This window comes from Perognathus longimembris, chromosome 16 (assembly GCF_023159225.1).
Source record: "Perognathus longimembris pacificus isolate PPM17 chromosome 16, ASM2315922v1, whole genome shotgun sequence".
Classification (NCBI taxonomy): Eukaryota; Metazoa; Chordata; class Mammalia; order Rodentia; family Heteromyidae; genus Perognathus; species Perognathus longimembris.
In genome coordinates, this window is record NC_063176.1 from 37,846,172 (window position 1) to 37,865,744 (window position 19,573).

The following is a 19,573-nucleotide window of genomic DNA, read 5'->3' on the forward strand; positions in this document are numbered from 1 at the left end:
ATCCCAGTAATCATGACATCTTTCTAAAACTCCATATAGATGAGATCAGATCTCATCCAATGCAGTCATTCATGTGGGCACTATATGGCTGCTGGTCAAACTTTGTTTGCATATCATCAAGTCACAAGGTCTGCCTAAAGACCCCTCCAGCAGCATAGGAGCCCAGTCTGCAGAAGTGAAGCCAAGAATTCAGTCTACAGGAGTGGTTCCCACGCTGCCATCCCCAGGTGGCAGAAACTTGTCAGAAACTTGATGTTGGCTTCACCTCTCTAGATATGGTAAATCACAAATTTCAAGGTAGTCCCAACCATCTGACTTTTCACAACTAGGAATTCTAATGCCCCCAAAAGGTTAGAAAATCCATGCCTTTAGCTGTAAGTTTATCTTATTAGTGTGCCACATTATATGATGATGTGGCACTACAGAAGAGGGTTACTATATTTTATTGTTTTGTGTTGCTGAATATCTAATATGCATACTAGGCAAGCACTCGACCACAGAGCTAAATAAATGCTTTGCCCTTGGGGTGTCTTTTAAATAAATGAACAATTAAGCAATGACTCCACCAATTATGGGTGACTTGACAAATAAAATATAAAAATATATCTTGCTTTCTAAATACTGGCCAAATCACGTATCTTTGTCAATTGTTTGAACTAAAATTAATGTCCTTTTCTTAAGCAATGTATTTGGAAAGTGGCCTCTCCCTGCTGACCCAGGTCAACCACCCACAGTAATAAATTTCCTGCCAGAAAACTTTCAGATCTGTACATAAATAGTCAAAGACATAGACTCTGTTGAGTCACTCAGTACAAACAGAAAAAATATACTACTAAAACCTAGGATTTCTCAATCGGTGTTATTTAGCCACCTGCAGAAAAGCAGCTTGTTTACAGTGCCCCTATGGGTGTGCCTCCTCTCCAGACCTGCCTTACAAAACACGACACTTCCTGGCTGCCACACTCTGACAAGAAAGGCACTTTTTGCTTCTCTCTCTACTGGGGCATGGTGAAAAGGAGAACAGGGAAGAGACCAACTTCCTCACCCTAGAACCTCATCAACCACTGCACAAGGTAGTATGAGGGCTAGAACTGGACCTGGAGAGAGTACAGTGACTGCATTTTGTGAAGGGAAGCTTTCAAACTAGACACAAGAAGCTGTCTACAAAGTCTATGCCCGGGGCCAGAGGAGTGATGGGCTACGGAACTGTCACGGTTGGACTGCTACATCTAAACCTAATCATTTCCTAAATACCAACACACTGATGGTTTGATCTTCAATATATGAACTAGGGGCGGGAAAGGGGAAAACAACACATTCAGCCCATAGCAGGAACAAATATCACTCTAAATGACTCCTCTGCTGTATGTAGTTTAGCAAAACAGATTTGATTCAATGTTTTAAAGGGCCTCAGCAACTATCTTTAAAAGAGTTCATTTAGTAGATAAGGATTAAAAAAAGTTTTGAAAGTACAAGTAGCAAGGTTCTACTATGACCAAAAGGAAGTAGATGGTCTTGAGTTGAGTCTTGATTGGTTGGCAAAATTCTTTTCTGAAGGGGGATGAGGGACCTGGTGGCCAAAGACAAGGATCTGCTTAAGTAAAGGCATTATGTACTGTAGGACAGTGCTGTCCTTAGCAGAACAGCTTGCCAGGTAGGTTGTTAGCATAGAAACTGACCTGTGCTGCTATATAGAGACTCTCAGATTGGTTGTCATTCAACTTTAAGCCAGGTCTTGGGCTGGCTATCTAGTCTACCTTTCATCCTACTTCTTCACCTAGCCTGCTTCCTTGCCAGAGCAGACAATCCGTAGCAAGCAGGTTTAGGATAGTTCTTATACAACCTGACCCTGGCACCCACCCAGGTAGATGGTTAACTAACAGGCTTCCAAGTGCCTAGATGATCATGGAGTGCAAGGCCAATGATCAAACATCTGTGTAACAGCAGAGGAAAAGACAAGTTGGCAGATTCAATACAAAAGAATATCACAGGCTTTTTATATAAACTCAAAATATAACTAAGGCAAAGAAACAGCATTAAAGACATTGTTCCTTTCATACATTTACAATATAGATGACTGGATTTCAAGTATTTAATTTGTACTTAAATAATATTGCTAAGCTTGGAATACAGAAGGATTACTTATCCTAGTAAATTTATAATCCCTAAATTATTATCATTTATGGCAAACCATATATCAATAAAATAAAGACCAGCTATAGTGGATTACACATGTAATCTTAGCTGCTTAGAAGGTAAAGATCCAAAAATTTATGGTTCCAGGCCCATCAAGGCAAAAGGTGAAATCCTTCCCATCACAATGAAAAAGCTGGACATGGTGGGTGCATACCTGTTATTCCAGCTACAAAGGAAGCTTAAGTAGCAGAATCATGGTCTGTGGAAATACTAGGGCCCAGTGGGAACTATGGCTGACTAATGGAGAATGACTAATTCCAGCAGAAAACGCTAGTAGTGTGAGTGTTTATCCTATGTCTAAAGACACAGCATTACGAGTGTCGGACCTACAATAATCCTGTCAAAGGATAGGAGAAGTGCTTTTGTGTGTTTATCTTACTGCTCCCTAATATCCTGTTACCTACCTCTCAGAATGTGCCCTTCTGATTTGTTCCCATAATTCCTTTAAGTTAGACCCAGGATAATATGACCCCACAAAAGCAGAGGTTGGAGAAGACACCATCATTTTAACCAGGTTTGTCAGGCTCATCTCTGGACACACAGTGTTACTAAAAGATTATGAAATAGCCAGGTGCTGGTGGCTCATGCCTGTTATCCTAACTACTCAGGAGGCTGAGATCTGAAGATTGCAGTTCGAAGCCAGCCAGGCAGAAAAGTCCCTGAGACTCTTATCTACAATAAACTGCTCAAAAAAGCTGGAAGTGGAGCTGTAGCTCAAGTGGTAGAGCACTAGCCTTGAGCACAAAGAGGCCAAGCCTTTGAGTTCAAGCCCCCAAACTGGAAGAAAGTAAAATAAAAAATAAGAGATTATGAGATGACACTGTATGGGTATTTCTTCTTCTGTCACCCCAGTATCTGCGGGATGAAACTGGAATAGCCCAGGCTAGCCTGGGCAAAAACACAATGCCCAACCTCAAAAATAAGTAAAGTAAAAGAGGATCTGTGTATGGCTCAAGTGGTAAAGTGTCTGCTTAGCAAATGTGAAACCCTGATTTCAAACTCCAGTACTACCAACAACTACAACAACAGAAAACAACAAATAGAACCGTTCAGATATGTTAAGACTCCTATTACAGCAGAAGCATTCTAGTTTATAATCTTGAACTTAGCTCTTTCATGTTTCTAGCATTTCCCCATCCTTTTCCCTTGGTCTTTGTACTTGTGTCTTTTATTTCACTTGCACTCTCCTTTAGCTACCATTGAATCCATTTTCATCCCAATACCTACTACAATGTTCTGTGTACAAATGTGCATTCATTGTATCTGTACGTTAAGTAACACAGTACCTCTATCTTATGTCAAGGCAAAGATTATATCTTACATGCCAATCTTGGGACATCCACTAAAAACTTTACTAGTGTGCCTTGATAATGTTATACAAGGAACGCTACAGGGGACTAAAAGTGTACTTCAGTGATCCCTGCTTAACATGTTTGAAACCCTAGGCTTACTAACCAGCAACATTAAAAAAAAAAAAAAGACAAGGCTGCTTTCCAAAAAAACAAAAACAAACAAACAAAAAAGAAAACATGACCAAAAGCAGGAGAAAAAACTGTTGTTGTGGCCATTGAGGTTTGGAGGATAGGGCTTCCAGTTGAGATCGTGGAACAGGACAAGGGTTTGAGTGGTACACTGTGGAAGGAAGGAGAAGGAATGAGGAAAAGTCCAACAGCTTCCACTATGAGTGTCAATCACTGCATCAGCATCTTTAAGAGAAGCCCAGTTCTTCCCTCTCTGATACAGAAACTGTAGATTGTCTGTCTGTCTGTCTATCTAGGTACTTTTTTCTGGTACTTGAACTTGAATTCAGGGCCTTCAGCTCTTGTTCAGCTTTTTTTGCTCATGGTTGTCCCTTTGTGCCACTTGAGCCATGTCTACAGTTCAGCATTTTGCTGACTAACTGAAGATGACATTTTATGGACTTCTGCCTGAGCTACCTTCAACCCACGATCCTCCAGACCACAGTTCTGAGTAGCAAGGATTACGAGCACGAGTCACTGGCATCTGGCTAGAACATGTGCATTTTTTAAGAGAAAGTTATCTATAATTCCACTTCCCAAAGATAAGTACTCAATAAATTCCTATACTTCCTCTCTGGTCTTCTGCTAGATTTTCACTGTACATTTTAAAAGAGGGTTCCCTGTGTTCGATATTCTGTAAGAATTACTTGTACATGCCTCCTTGTTTCATAAATCCTTTGCCTGTGTGTAGATGTGTGTGTGTGTGTGTGTGTGTGTGTGTGTGTGTGTGTGTGTATGCTGGTACTAGTGCTTAAACTCAAGGCCTTGCACTCTCACTTAGCTTTTTTGGCTCAAGGAGGATGCTCTACCACTTAAGCCACATCTCTACTTCTGGCTTTCTGCTGGTTAACTGGAGATAAGTAAGTCTCTCAAGATTTGTCTGCCTGGACTGGCTTTGTGATCTGGATCCTCATATCACAGCCTCCTGGGGAGCTAAGATTTACAGGTGTGAGCCACTAGCGTCCAGTTCATAAATGCTTAAGAATTATAATGAATACAGAATCTGAAGCATCTGAGTTGAGTATAACCCAAGTAGGAGCAAAGCAGAGAAGGCAGATGAATCAAGACCTTGACTCACACAAAGGGGCCAGAGCAAATGGTGAATGTTCCAGATGACTCATCTCCACACTGAAAGCTTTTCAACTAGAAATAAGAGAAATTGAGCGGATTTACCCGAAAGCCCATGCTGGACAGACATTTAGTAGGAACTGCTGAGAAAGGACAGAAGTAGGTGTCATTATAAGGAGCTTAGGAAGATGCAACATGCAGCATGTAGGAAAGAAACACACGACCAAGGAGAATGTCAAAAACAAATCAAAGTGTGTTCAGGTAACCCTAAAAGTTGTAAGAAACCTTGCCTGGATTGTTGCTTGCACAGTACAATCCTGGCACAGAATTCAGTGCCTTATGGCTAGTAAGGGACTAAATATTTAAAGCATCGGCTAGAAACCCTAACCCCCCCCCCCCATCCCTCAACTCCCACACATCTGTGACTGAACTCCACCCATCCATTACACAATGCTTATCTAGATGGGATCTGAGGTCAGAATCCATGAAAGGAAGCCTATGACCTAGAGTTAGGAAATTCTTTTGTGCTTTTCTGGGGAAAGGGGACAAGGAAGTCGTGCAATGAAGTAAGTTTAAAATAGTGAGTCCAAGCTGGGAATATGGCCTAGTGGCAAGAGTGCTTGTCTCGTAAAATAGTGAGTCCAATTCTTCCGCAAACTCACACAGCATTCAGCAAGTGATAGGTGGAAACGTGACCTTTCCCCCTAGAAAGCCCCAGCATTGCTGCCTTTCTTTACAAGGCCCATATCTTGAATGAAATTAGCTTGGGAAGTTGCATTCTTTTCAGGTATACATGACCTTGGGGCAGCTGGGAAACTGGAGCAATTGTGCAAATGATGAGCATACCATTCTGGGGGCTCAGAGAGATTCTTTGTGGCAATGTGACTGTCCTACAAAGGCCACACTCTGTGATGTTGAAAGTGAAAGAGGGGAGAATAAAATTATAGTGTTGGGCATGGACATGCCTAGGATATTAAAAAGCCAAGGCCAATCTGGGCAATATACCTAGACTTTGTCTCAAAACAAAAAACAAAAACAGCAAAAACCCTGCCATTGTAAGGAGGCAGCTATCAGACTCAGGTAGCTTATGCTAGAGATGATTAGCCCCACATCTGCACCTCCATGCAATTGGTGCTATTACTGTGCTCAAGTTACAGCTACAAACCCCCTGGCATAGCAGGGTCATATCGCTGTCCTTGACCAAACAGTTCATAAATGGAAACAGGACTAGGTTTAGGCCAATCTGATTTGAAAGTCATAATGAAATGAACAATAATAAATAATACAATTTAAAAATAGGCAATAACTTGAATAGACATTCTTCAGGGATGATAAATAGCCAACAAGAATAGAAAAAAAATGCTCAACATCAAGTTCTCTAATCCTCAGAGAAATGCAAATCAAAACTACAATGTGATAATCACCTCACACCCAATACAATGGGCGATATCAAAATAACAAAGTAAGAAATGTTGGTGGGGCTATGGAGAAACTGGTATACGTAGACACTGAGTGGGAATGTGTAACAGCTGTGGAAAACAGTATGAAAATTCCTCACAAAAACTAAAAAGCAAAGTGCTATGTGACACAGCAAATCCACTTCAGAGTGTACACTCAGAAGAAGAGTGATGTCTGCACCCTTGTTCATCACAGCATTCTTCATCTGCCAACTGATGGCCAGTGCAAATGTCCATTGCTACAAACTGAATGTTGTCTACAAAGTTGACACAATATAATGTGGCCTTTTGGAAAGGAAATCCTGTCATATGCTATATATAGTGCGGGGTGCGGGCAAACCTGAAGAGAGCAACCTATGCAAAATCATGTCTGTCTGGAGAACTCAGTACACCTGACATTCTGCACAGGCAGGGCTGCACCCCCTGGCCACCTCCATCCCTTCTCTCGTGTACTGGACAGGATGTATATAGCTCAAAAGCAACATCTCTCCGCTTCCACAGTGGCTACAAAGGGCCAAGTGCACAGTTTCAGATGAGATGCAAGCCACAAGGCATTTGGGGAGCAGTTTTGCTGTAGAGGGTCAAAGTCAGGGGCACTTTTTCTCCTCCATGCCTGGCATGCTTGGCAATGAAGGGAAAGCAAATGTGGGAAGCACTTGGGAGGATAAAACAGAAAAAGAGAAGGGGCCAGGCTCATCAGTAGCTTCCCAGAATTAATGAACCAGCTTTGCTCTACCACATCCAGACTTACGATGAGCAAAAAAGTAGTCCCTCCATGGTCTCAAGAGTATGTAGTCAGTCAGATATGATCTCTAAATAGTATCACTTTGGGGACAAAGAGAATTGAGCAAATGGGAGGGAGAATGGAAATCTGGAGACTTTGCCATGTGCTAGAACATCTGGCTATGTGCATATACTACTTGTGTGACAGATACCCTATAGCACGAATGCTGTAATGTAAGAGTGATCCAAGAGGTGGGGCATGGGAAGAAAACAGCACTTGTGAAGAGAAGTCCCTTATGCCCCCTTCCACCCAATGACTTCCAATCTCATTCTCACAATCTGCAACCTTGAAGCCACCTGCTTCTATCATATTCCCACCATCTCCTAAAACACACACCTTGGCAAGAGGAAATACTGATACCCTACAAAAAGACAGACTGGAGAGGACAGACTGCAAAATACATACCTGCTGAGGTAAGATTAGAGGAGACTCTCCTCCCCAGATCTGTCCTTAACCAGGGAAAGCACCTGGATAGGAAATGAACTGTACATCTTCCAATTCTCTGTGGAGAAACTGATTCTTCAAGTATAAAATTAATAGTTTGCTACCACAAATCTTATTTTTTGGAATTACATAATGCCATAATTACTGTGTTCCTGCTTCGGTAAATGATTTTTAAAAATCTTGTTAGGACAGATGCTGCAAATATTTTCATTTATATAAAAGTGACAAAACCAATTTAGTTGGAAAGAATCCATTTAGAAATTGGCTTAATGCATCCTTTGGCTTTATCTCAGGACTTTTACAAAGAGCTCCTGAACGCACGATGGCTATGGAAGGGCCAGCAGACACACACAGCTTGCCATTCAACTCTGTAGATGCTAATCATGCCCACGTTTTAGGATTACTAGTCATGCCCAGTATGCATGCTTCATTAACATGAGTTAGAATTTAATTCCAGATTATTTGCAACATGATGCTTTTCCCCCCTTTCTTCTGGTACTGGAACTTGGTCCTCGGTGCTGTCCCTTTGCTCTTTTCACTAAAAGCTGGCACTCTATCACTAGAGTCACAGCACTACTTCTACCTTTCAGTCTCGCGGACTTTCCTGCCAGGCTGGCTTACAATCTCTATCCTCAGATCTCAGCCTCCTGAGTAGCTAGGATTATAGGCATGAGCCGAAAACTCATGGCTTCTGGCAAAACACACTTTTTCATTCACTGCAAAAGTAACTAATTGAAATGACTTCCAATCTCAAACAAGCCCAGGGTTTTGATAGTTTATTTTGATAACTGGTTCATTTCTGCGATGAAATGGCTTAGTTCAGAGTCAAGCAGAGGTGACTTGAACTTTAGTTGTGTAAAGTAAGGGCAGTGATAGCAGTCGGCCTGTTAATCTTTCTAGCTTCATCCCTTAAAATATGACTGGTAACAGTTCCAAAACTAGTGTGTGTAAAAGTGCACACACTTTAACTGCTTACAACATGGTAGGGATGATTTCAGTAATATTAATACTTGATGAGTTTCATGACAAAGGAAATAGAACTGGTTGCCTGTTTCACAATCTACCAAAGGTTACATTTCTATTTTTCAATCTGTTGTTTGTTTTGCTAGCAATCACTCAGAGCTTTTTCCTGGGGGGGGGGGGCGGGGGCAGAGTTTAGCTCAGAAAAGGATGGCTCTACTCAGAAGAATTCAGTCTCTAGAATCAGAGCTTTGGGGGTGAGGCCCAGTCTTTACTTCTACAAGTCCCAGGGGGCAGATGAAAGAACTATGGTTCTTAGCAAATTCCACCAACCTGTGGCTACAGCCGGCCCTGAGGCTGGCTCCCAAGGGGACTACAAGCTACAGCCCTTGAGGAAGGTTTCCTGGGGACTTGGCTTCCCACACACATATGAAGATGCTACCAGGACCCAAGGTACCCTCCGCCTTGCAGTCTGGAGCAGAAGGTAAACAAGGGCAGCCTTACTAATGGACCAATCCTCTCCTGCCCCTATTGGCCTAACTATCCCTGTGAGTCCAGAATCACATAAGCACCTGTGAAATGGGAATTCCCTGCCAGCTCATACTTAACCCCCTCCCTGCCCACTATGCTACATTCTGTGCCCTACCACCCCATCTCCTTTATGCCAGTCCTGGGACATGAACTCAGGGCCTGGGTGATGTCCCTGGGCTTATTTTGCTCAAAGCTAGTGTTCTACCATGAGAGCCAGAGCTCTTTGGTGATGGATCAGAGATAAGTCTCATACTTTCCTGCTCCAGCAGGCTTCAAACTGTGATGGATTTCAGCCTCCTGAGTCTAAACTCCTTCCTTAACATTGATCTATCAAACCCTTTTGCATTAATGCTCATAGCAGTATGACTTATGGTTCATAATAGCTTAAATGTAAAAATAACACACATGTCCAAGTGGTAAATGAGTAAAGCAAAATGTGATATGTCCATCTGTATAATGGAATACTAATCTCCATGAAAACAATGAAATAATAATAAAATTGGAGTATCTCAGACTTTTGAAAACATGATGGGAAGTGAAAGAAGCCAGTCACAAAAACACCACATATTATATTACTTCATTTACATTAAATGTCCAGGATAGAAAAATCCACAGAGACTAAGTAACTTAGCAATCACATAGGAGTAAGGTGGAAATGGTTGGGGTAAGCCAACAGGGAAGTGACAGTTACAGGATTGTTTCTAGGGGCATAAAAATAGAATAAAATTATGACTGCACAATTTTATACTTTAAAACACAAACATGGAATCGTCTAAATGATTTGCACACTATATAAATTATATCTCAGTGATGCTGTTTCTTTGCTGTTTTTTGTTTGTTTGGTTTGGTTTTTGCCAGTCCTGGGGCTTGAACTCAGGCCCTGGGCACTGTCCCTGGCTTCCTTTTGCTCAAGGCTAGCCCTCCACCATTTGAGCCACAGAGCCACTTCCAGCCTTTTCTGTTTGTGTGGTGCTGAGGAATCAAACCCAGGGCTTCATGCATGCTAGGCAAGCACTCTACCACTAAGCCACATTCCCAGCCCGTTTCTTTGTGTTTTCTTTTTAAAGCAAAACAAAAGCAAACCTTTCCTGCCTAAATCTCTCTTCAGAGCTAATGCAGCCCTCCTTTTCATGGCTGTACCAAGGGATATAAGTGGGCTGTGGGGTGCACAGCACCCTGAGGGGTCCTGGACCAGTAGGGCAGCAGGCACCTGCAGTATGCCTGCTGGACCTGTGCACCCCAGAGGCCCTGTAAGCACCGTGTCAGCACCAACAGGGCCTGGACCACCTTCCACATTTTATCCAGGGAAATAGATGCTGGTGTCCCCTTTATTCCAGCTCTGCCTCACTTTGAGGCTATGTGCCTTGATGCATTCATTCCCTTGCTTTAAATACTTTATCAGCACTCTGGTGCATACTGATTCAAGTTCAAAGGAGGCAAATCAAGATCTTCCACTTTGGACATTGTCTTCTGGCCACACAGGTAATAGTGCAAAGGAAGTGAACCCTGCCAGCTAGGCACTGTGGGTACAGGGTGTCACAGTCACCTAACACTATCAGGCTTCCAAGTCTAGTGCTTCACTCAGGTCTCAGCCCTCAGCCCACAGCCTTCAGGTCTGCTCTCAAGAGGTCATGGTAATGTCTTCAACCTGTTAGCCTTAGCTCCAGATTTCACACAAAGTTCAAGTGCCAGTGGCTTACTAGGAAAAGTTAGTGTGTCAAAACAAGCAAGCAACATTTTTTGAAAGCATGTCTTTCTAGCAAATAGAGATGATTTTTTTTCCTTCTTTGTTTTGCCCACGCCATGAGATCTTGATGAAAAAAGAAAAAAAGAGAGAAACACCTCAACTTCAGAAATAGCTCTGTATTCAAATAAGCTGTGAACAGGCAAGAAAAACAGATATCATAAATGGTCAAAAACAAAAACATGAGGAAAAAAAGCAAGCAAGTACAATCTTCCAGGGCCTGGAAAGAAACCACAGCTATTAAAACAACGAGCAACATTGCCACCAAGTGGTGGTAACTAATCAAGTCACACTCTGAGAAACCTTTAAGAGAGTTTTTAAAAAACACAACAGGGCTGGGGATATGGCCTAGTGGCAAGAGTGCTTGCCTCCTATACATGAGGCCCTGGGTTCAATTCCCCAGCACCATATATACAGAAAATGACCAGAAGTGGCGCTGTGGCTCAAGTGGCAGAGTGCTAGCCTTGAGCAAAAAGAAGCCAGGGACAGTGCTCAGGCCCTGAGTCCAAGCCCCAGGACTGGCCAAAAAACAACAACAACAAAAAACCCCACAAGAATTCATGCCCAGACCCCATCCCGCACCCAGAACTGAGACAGAGGGGCAGGTCCAGCTTACAGACTCAAAAGTCTCCATGTCTAATGTCCAGTAAAATCTGAGAATCACTGATCAAGGCAAGAAGTCAGACAGCATCAATATCATGCTTGTATTTTCTGGGAAAGTTTTACTTGCTGCTATTATCAAAATTTCCTAAAAGTACATAAACTCCTGAAAATCCAGTTATGCACAGAATGAAACATAAATAAATCAATTACAATATTCTTTCTACCTTTTTTCCACTTAAAAACTTTGTTCCACAGGAACAAAGTTGACATCATAAAGACTTAATTGCTTTCTTAGTTTTGCCATTAATATTCATATTTAAGTTTGTATTTAATGTTTAGATTTACCCTTACTATAAATGGGTATTACACACGCGCGTGCGTGCGCACACACACACACAGAATCTTTTTGTGTATGTATGTGCTAGTCCTAAGGGATTAAACCAGGGCCCTGGTGTTGTACCTGAGATTTTTTTGCTCAAGATTTTTTTTTGCTCTTATTACTTGAGCTAAAGCCCCACTTACAGATTTTTTTGGTGGTTAATTGGAGATAAGTCTCATGGACTCTCCTGCCTGGAATGGGTATGGAACCTCCACCCTCAGATCTCAGCCTCCTGTGTAGCTAGGATTATAGGCATGAGCCACCACACTCAGCTATACAGAATCTTTGAACTTTGGCTTCAATGGACTATTTGCTTCTATAATGATTTATCTCAAGTCAATAAATCATTCTTATCTATATGAGAATAGGTTTCCTTCCCTTTTTCTAATGACATGTCAAGTCTGAAAGCTTTGATTGTCGGTGCACAATGTAATCTGAAATGCTTAAATGAAGTGTTAGACTAAGACTAAAATTGTTCCTTGGCATATACAGTTGTTTTTTTCTGCTTTTGTTTCTAAAAAGAGGATTTTTCTTCCATTCCAAGTGGAAAGCTGCCTAAAAAATTACTCCTTAACAAACAATTCTCTTTTGTGTGATACACTGGGGAAAGAAACTGTGGAGTGTATGTACTACCAAACAGTCAGAAGCTGATTTTCTATGTTGGTCCACAAGCCTGAAAATTAGAGTTCACAGCTAAGAAAACAGAGCCCACACATGTGCATCCTTTTCTTCAGTGCTACCCATGAGCAAAAGTTCTGCTGGAGGAACTCGGCAGCAGAGAAGCAAAGCACCATGGGGTTGGCTTCACCTGGTATACTACCAAATCTTCCTAACAACTATCATTTTTGTCACTGCATCTCTTCTAACCCTTCATTATTCTAGATATACAACTCTTCTTAGAAAAGTCACTGATAGCTGGGAGTGTAGCTCAAGTAGTACAGTGCTTGCCTAGCATGTGTGAGGTATTGGGTTTGATTCTTACCACCTTGAAGGAAAAAAGGAAAATCTTAATGATCCAGATTTACTTGAGGCTCGTGATCCTTGGAGACCCCTGAGTCTATCTGTGGAGACTCAGAGCAGTCTAACAGAGCAGCCAGCCTAGGACTGGATCAGATTTACCATGGCTGCTTATCCTAAGCCCTTGCTGCTACTTCAAGTGGACTAGCAATGTCAGCAGCACTGGAAAGCTTGTCTTAGGACCCAGCTGGACCTATAACATCAGAATCTACCTTTTGACAAGATCCCTGAAGGACTTCAGGCCCCTACAGGTTGGTGAAACACTGTGCTATCCCATGATTTGGACAGTCACTGAATCCACAGCCATGTGCACACATTCACTTAAGGGTTGAGAACACCTCTATCTGCTTGCCAGCAGCAAGGCCTACTGTAGGATTCAATAGTGAGGCTCTGAAAATGAGAGGCTGGTGCAAAACAGGCATCTCTCCCCCCTCAGAAAAGCCTGTGCATATTTATGTCCTCAGCTATGAGCATAGATGCAGCCATAAACACACCCAATGCCTTAACAGCTTTGCTCTGATTTACTAGCTCTCTCCTGATATCAACCACCCATAACCAAGTGAATACTTTACCAAGTATGGTACTTGGCATCACAAAAACCTTTCACCCAGAGAACACACAGCAAAAGGGGGATAAAATGTGCTTTTCTTGGGGTTTTCGGGGCCATAGCCATGAGTGACCACCACAAAACCAGTTCAAGATGCCCTGTGCCTTCCATATAAATCCATCTTGAACTTTTTACATCCTATTTCACCATTTCTGTTTATTTCATTGTGTATACAGTTGCTATGCCAAGTCTCTTGAGTGAAATTCAGTGTTTTCCTCTGTAGTATGCAGTTTTCCTCCCTGTAGTGCCTACTATACACTAGACTTTCCAAGTAAGAAGCAGATCTAAACCTTGGCAAGTTTCGATTTAAACCAACCCTCTCAGGCTTTGCTAAATTACAATATGAGCTGACTGATCACTGAATTAAAAATAGGGGTGGGGGGAGAAAGGAAGAAAGGGAAGGGAGAAAAAAAGGAAGGAAGGAAGGAAGGAAGGAAGGAAGGAAGGAAGGAAGGAAGGAAGGAAGGAAGGAAGGAAGGAAGGAAGGAAGGAAGGAAGGAGGGAGGGAGGGAGGGAGGGAGGGAGGGAGGGAGGGAGGGAGGGAGGGAGGGAGGGAGGCAGGGAGGGAGGGGCAGGGAAGACAGAAAGGAGGGGAAAGGAGAGAGAAAAGGAAAGAAAAAAGGAGGGAGGGAGAGGAAGGAAGGAATTCAGGCAGGCAGGAAGGAAATGGGGAATAAGGGCTAGGGGTGTAGCTCTGTGGTAGAGTGCTTACTTGCCATGTGTGAAGCTTGATCTCCAACACTGTGGGGGATGGGGAGGATAAAAGGATTTTAAAATGTTATATGTAAGTGATTTCTAACTATAAATGATCTTTCTTCAGATAGGTTTCCAAAATGTCAAATTCAATTTCTTGCAACTTAATAATTTCACAGGTGTTTAATCAGCCACCTAGCCCTAAGTAAATGCCAGGCTAATTTTGTCAGACAGCATTTGCCCAGTCAAATCTCTCTACCCCTATTCACAAGGTTTGACTTTGCGTTTCCCTCCCATTTTTAACATTTAGTTAGAGCATACTCTTAATTAACATTCCTGGAGTTCTAGTGAATCCATAAAAATTCGAGCCCCTAAAGTACAGAAATCCTTTCAATAATACCATGGTTTTTAAATGACTTGGTGTTTGTTTTAGTGACATTTCCAAGTGGAAGAAAAGGATGGAGAGTGAAAAGCTCCCAGTCACTGTTTAACTGAAGTCTGCACCACCAGAATATAAACCAGATAGTCGGTCACTTTGTGCATTTCAACAGAGGGTTACAAAGCACTGTGAAGAGCATTTCTTCCCAAAGCACTTGCATGACTTTCATGCCCAAATCAGAGTGGGAGCCCAGCCATCTGGCTGTGGACATCTCTGACACCCACATGTTGGCTGCTGTGGCAGAGCAGAAACAAAGACCTGGCATACTTGTAGCAGTGCCTGCGCTGCTGGGACAGTGGGGCAAAGCAGAACCCTTGTCTCTCAATGGCAGGGGTACACAAGGAGGACAAAAGCAGTTACAGCCTAGGGCCTCTCTGTGTCCTAAAATGGGAAGTGACAGTGACAGAGGATGAAGCTACCTGCTTTGGAAGAAAAGTCACAGAGAGGAATCAGTCTCCCTCCCTCTCATAAGCAAATCCCAAAGCTGAGTAATGGGGGAGGGGGGTGTGGAGGGAGCATACAGACTGAAGGAAGATCCAGATGTTAAAATGCTCTCCAATGGTCAGATGTGATGGCTCATGCCCATAATCCTAGCTACCCAAGAGGTGATTAGGAAGATTAAGGTCCAAGGCTATCTGGAGTATGACCACTCAAACCCTCTACTGGGGAGGAAACACACTTTCCAGTTTCCTGTCAATAGCAGGGCACCATAGGAGCCTCTGTGAAGGTGGGTGAACTCACCATCATATCTGCTGGGGGAATCACAGGCCTTCTGTGGCGTGGCCACACGGAGGAAGATCTGCTGGCGCCACGAATGCCGCCGCGTCTTCACGGGAGTCGTGTCCAAGTCACCCAGGTGATTAGCTTTGGATTCGTAGTCCCTAAAATTGCAAGAGCATTGGTGTATGACTGGCAAGCAGGTGCTAATGGTTTCTTTTTAGCCTAACTTTAAAAAACAAAGCATTATGAATTATCTTTGCATAAACACACATCATTGGATCATCAAAGAGACTGAATCTGGCCCACAGTGGATCAGTGTTCCTAAAGCTCTGCTCTCTTGCAGGAAGTTTCCCATAGAAAGAGCAAAACTATATACTTGTAAGTGATTCCTAAGAAGTATGTTCAGAGCACAGATTCCAACTAGGTCTTCCCTGGTGCTGCTGCGAGAGAAACTGCCTAAAGGGGCTGCAGTCACCCAGTACCAATTTACCTTAGCCCGGTGTGGAAATAGTTTCTCAGTACAAGCCCTCGTCTCTATGTTGGCCATAGTAATTTTTTTTTAATTGAAGTTTAAATTACACAGAACTATCAAGATAATCGTGACAACCACTTGCTGATTATGGATTCTTCAACACTTATCATTTTAGGAACTCTAAAGTATAATTGTGTATATAGCCTATTCCCTTGTACGTGATTTATCCCCAAGTATGTATCCATAATGAAGCAATCAGCCCAACTGGCAGATCAACAATCATAATTTATTTAGGACAACCATAAGCCTATTATCCAGGAACATTACTCTCAGACTTCCTTTAATCTTCTAAAGATAATATTAAGAAACTAACCAAAGTCAAAACTAGAGAACAGGTTGACTCCATTTCCCTTAAAATGACACTCAGTAAGAAAAATAAGAGATAGTTTGTTTAAACTTAATAATATTCTAAACCACAAAAGAACAGTTCAAATATCCCCATAAATCTAACAAGAATCCGACACTTTCAACATGCAGGTTTGATGCATGTGAATGAAGCCCTACCTTTTTGTGTTCATAAAGTCAGAGGTGTTATTTTCATCTACAGGAGCCAGAAATTTTAGAAAATTTGGCACAGAGGAGGAAGAATGAAGTTTTTTCCGCAGGGCATTACGGTAGGAGATGCTGAGAGTTTGGTTAGAAAAATAGTTTAGGATCAAGAAATACAAACACACAAAGTACAAAATGTAAGTTTAAATATTTCTGTCCTAATGCTAAGGTAAGTAAACTAAGTAAGAAATTAAAAAATAGCTCACAAATGAGATTGAGTTTCATTTTCAGTCAGTATTAAGAACGGATTTTTTTTTTCTTTTTCTTTTTTTGTGTCAGTCGTGGGGCTTGAACTCTGGGCCTGAGCTCTGTCCCTGAGCTCTGTCCCTGAGCTCTTCAGCTCAAGGCTAGCACTCTACCACTTGAGCCACATCTCCATTTCCAGCTTCTTTGGTGCTTAATTGGAATTAAGGAGTCTCAGTCTTTCCTCCCTGGGCTGGCTTCGAACCACACTCCTCAGATGTCAGCTTCCTAATAAGTAGCTAAGATTACCCATGTGAGTCACCAGGGCTCAGAAAGACTTGCTTTTAAATGCATGCAATTTGTGTATTATCTGTATTCTAAGTGGCTCTTCCTTTCAAATTAGAAAGAGGTAATTTTTCTAAATTAATTGGGGGTTTCAGATGAGGCACAAATGATAGTGTGCAGTATCAAAGAGCTGTTAACCTGTGCACATGCACATGTGGGTACACACTAATGTGAGAGGTGTGAAAATTAGTATACAGAAAAGCTTGCCACCAAGACTCTTTTTATTTTAAAGAAAGTTACCAGTAAGATTAAGTCGACTTATATATCAGATAGATATGATAGACCCCAAAACACACATACACATAAGCAGGCCTGGGGCCGCCTGCCTGACCCCCATGCAACATGTACTGAGTGTGAACTCCCAGTGTGACAAATGATACTGAACTTGCCATGCAAGTATGCTCACCTCTTTGCCACAGCATTCCCACCTTGCTCTCCACTGGAATTATGCTTTAGGTACTTAAAAAAGTTTGGCGAGGAGGCAGAGGGGCTAAGATGAGGTGGAGGAGCAGGAGCTGAAGGCTGACCTGCGCAATGCTTAGACTCGCCCACAGGATGGTCCTCGCTAAAGAGCAACAGGAAAGAGCACTGGAGGTTAGAGGGGAAGGGGAAACCAAGGGGAAGGAAACAAGAGGAGGACATGTTGGAGCTGAGGGAAAAGCAAGAAGGAAACACGGACTCAATTTTTTGTGTCTCATGAGCTATCAGGGAATAAAAGGATTCCTTTCCCATTTTGCTCTCTTACTGGCTAAGGTAGTTTTCAGGAAAAACAAAAGGAGAAGTCATTCTCAACAGTTTTCTTTTGTCTATCCTTTGTATTATAGATTTTAATTTAAAATATTATTAATACTTTTTCCTCTTCTCCCTATCTGGGAACTGACAAGCAAAAAAGATTTTATTTTCATTAGAACAGAAACAAAAGAGAAATTCCAAAGTTTTAAAAATACATTTTTCCTTTAAAAAATAATATCCTGCCCTAAACTTAATGCCTTGTTTCATGTGAATAAATGAGAAAAGGTATCAAGGGGAAGAAAGCAAAATGGCTATACAAGAGATACATACAGACACACAAGTCCTCATCCATCATCACTAAGGACCAACCCAATTACAAAGCCACACTCTTAGAGGATAAAGGGAAAGCAGGGATAGAGTCATGCCACCTTGGCAAGAGAACCAGGCCTCTCTAATGGAGCATTCTACTATACTGCAAGCGCAGAGAAGTGGGCCTGTGGTGGGGATACAGCAAGGCACTAAGAAACTTGACAAGAAACTTCCACGGCAACAGCCAAACAATGCATCTCTAAGATGGCCTATTAAAATGAGCTTCTGGAGGAAGTCTTGCTTCTGTGATCTGTTATCCAACTGAGTTCCAAACAACAGTCAGGATCGCCAAGAGATACCAAGTAGCCAGGTCCTTCTATATAATTCCAGAGTTGTAAATGAGCTCTTTCTCTCAAAGCATCTCAAACCCTTAATGCACACCCTTACGCCCCATGCGCGAACCACATATATATGACAAGTACATCCTTCTGTTTCTGCCTGTGACAGAGGAAGGAAGCCACCATACATAGATGTGGCCCTATTTCACATTTATGAGATGAGAAATTTTAATTGTTTTAAAATATATCATGTCCATTTACAGTTTAATCACTAAGGGACTTTAGAGGAAACAGGGAAAACCACCATCATACTGCTATCTATAACCAGAAAATGGTAACTATTCATTTGAGCCCAATTACTAAATGATTAAATCTTTCAGAAGAACCAGAATTCCCACAGTGAAAGATTTGAAGGACATCAACTACAATGCTGTCCTTCTTAGCCTTCAGCAGATATGGACAGGTCATAAATAGCTCAAAATAGAGCCAGACCAGAGCCCAGCTCTGGGTCCAGACCAGCTGTCCATAGTAGGCCATTCTGCTTGTGGGGATACTGTGTCCCCACTCCACAGTGGCTCAGTTCCAGATCTCCAAATGATGAGCCTCCACACATTCGACTCCCCTTTCCTGGGGCTGGCAGCCATTCTCTCTCTCATTTGACAAGCAATTATACATGCCAAGGACCATTTCTGCTCATTTACCCTGCTTCCTGACAATGCTGGTACCTGACAAGCAGCAATCATGTCCCATGTCTACATACACCCCAAAGGAGCTGGGAAGAACACACTACTGCTTCCAGTTTTATCTTGCTAAGCCACCAGTAAAATTTGACTCAGTAAGCATACCCAGGACACACAGACGGGGACACACACACACACACACACACACACACACACACACACACACCCCTGCTTAGTCACAGATATACCCAAGGTATTTGCACAGCAAATTTTGAGCTCTAAGCAACTCTTACTTTCGTTCATGAGGTGTCTCTGTGCTCACGGAGTGATACCTCAAAAGTTTTCTTTGAGAGACTCCTGGAGATCCTCGCACAGGTTCCGAAGGCTCTGGGCATTCCACCGGGAAATGGCTCAGGGTGTTCGCTCGTCTTCGGAAGGTCTGCTGGGGTGACAGCAGGGCAGGTTCTTCTGGGAGGTGGCTCTCCGAGTCACTGGACAGGTCATCTGAGGAGCTGAGGAGCTTGAAGGAGCTTTCAGAATTAGGCAAGGCCTCCCTGTCACCCGTGGATGGCTCCTGGTATCAGATACACACAGTAGATTAGGGGAATCTGGCGGACTGAAAAAGCCCTAATCCCAATCCAAGACCTTTTTTAGTACTAGAGTTTGAACTCAGGGCCTTGCACTGGCTACAGTGGCTTGAGCCACTCTTTAGTAAGTTCCTTTTGTGTTCATTATTGCTTTGA

General features: G+C 42.5%; 1 protein-coding gene across 4 annotated transcripts in view; it reads right to left on the reverse strand.

Annotated features, from left to right (window-relative positions):
• Tbc1d1 (TBC1 domain family member 1) overlaps positions 1-19,573 on the reverse strand; it is a 178,123-nt gene that overhangs the window by 50,839 nt on the left and 107,711 nt on the right. For 2 of the 4 annotated variants that reach the window (XM_048364432.1, XM_048364435.1), the window contains 3 exons: positions 19,163-19,404; positions 16,199-16,318; positions 15,184-15,323 (listed from right to left, as the gene is read on the reverse strand). In XM_048364432.1, coding sequence (XP_048220389.1) covers positions 15,184-15,323; positions 16,199-16,318; positions 19,163-19,404 — 502 coding nt within the window. Of the gene's footprint in view, positions 1-15,183; positions 15,324-16,198; positions 16,319-17,177; positions 17,932-19,162; positions 19,405-19,573 lie in introns of those variants that run through there. The other 2 variants (XM_048364436.1, XM_048364434.1) reach the window with 2 other exon arrangements.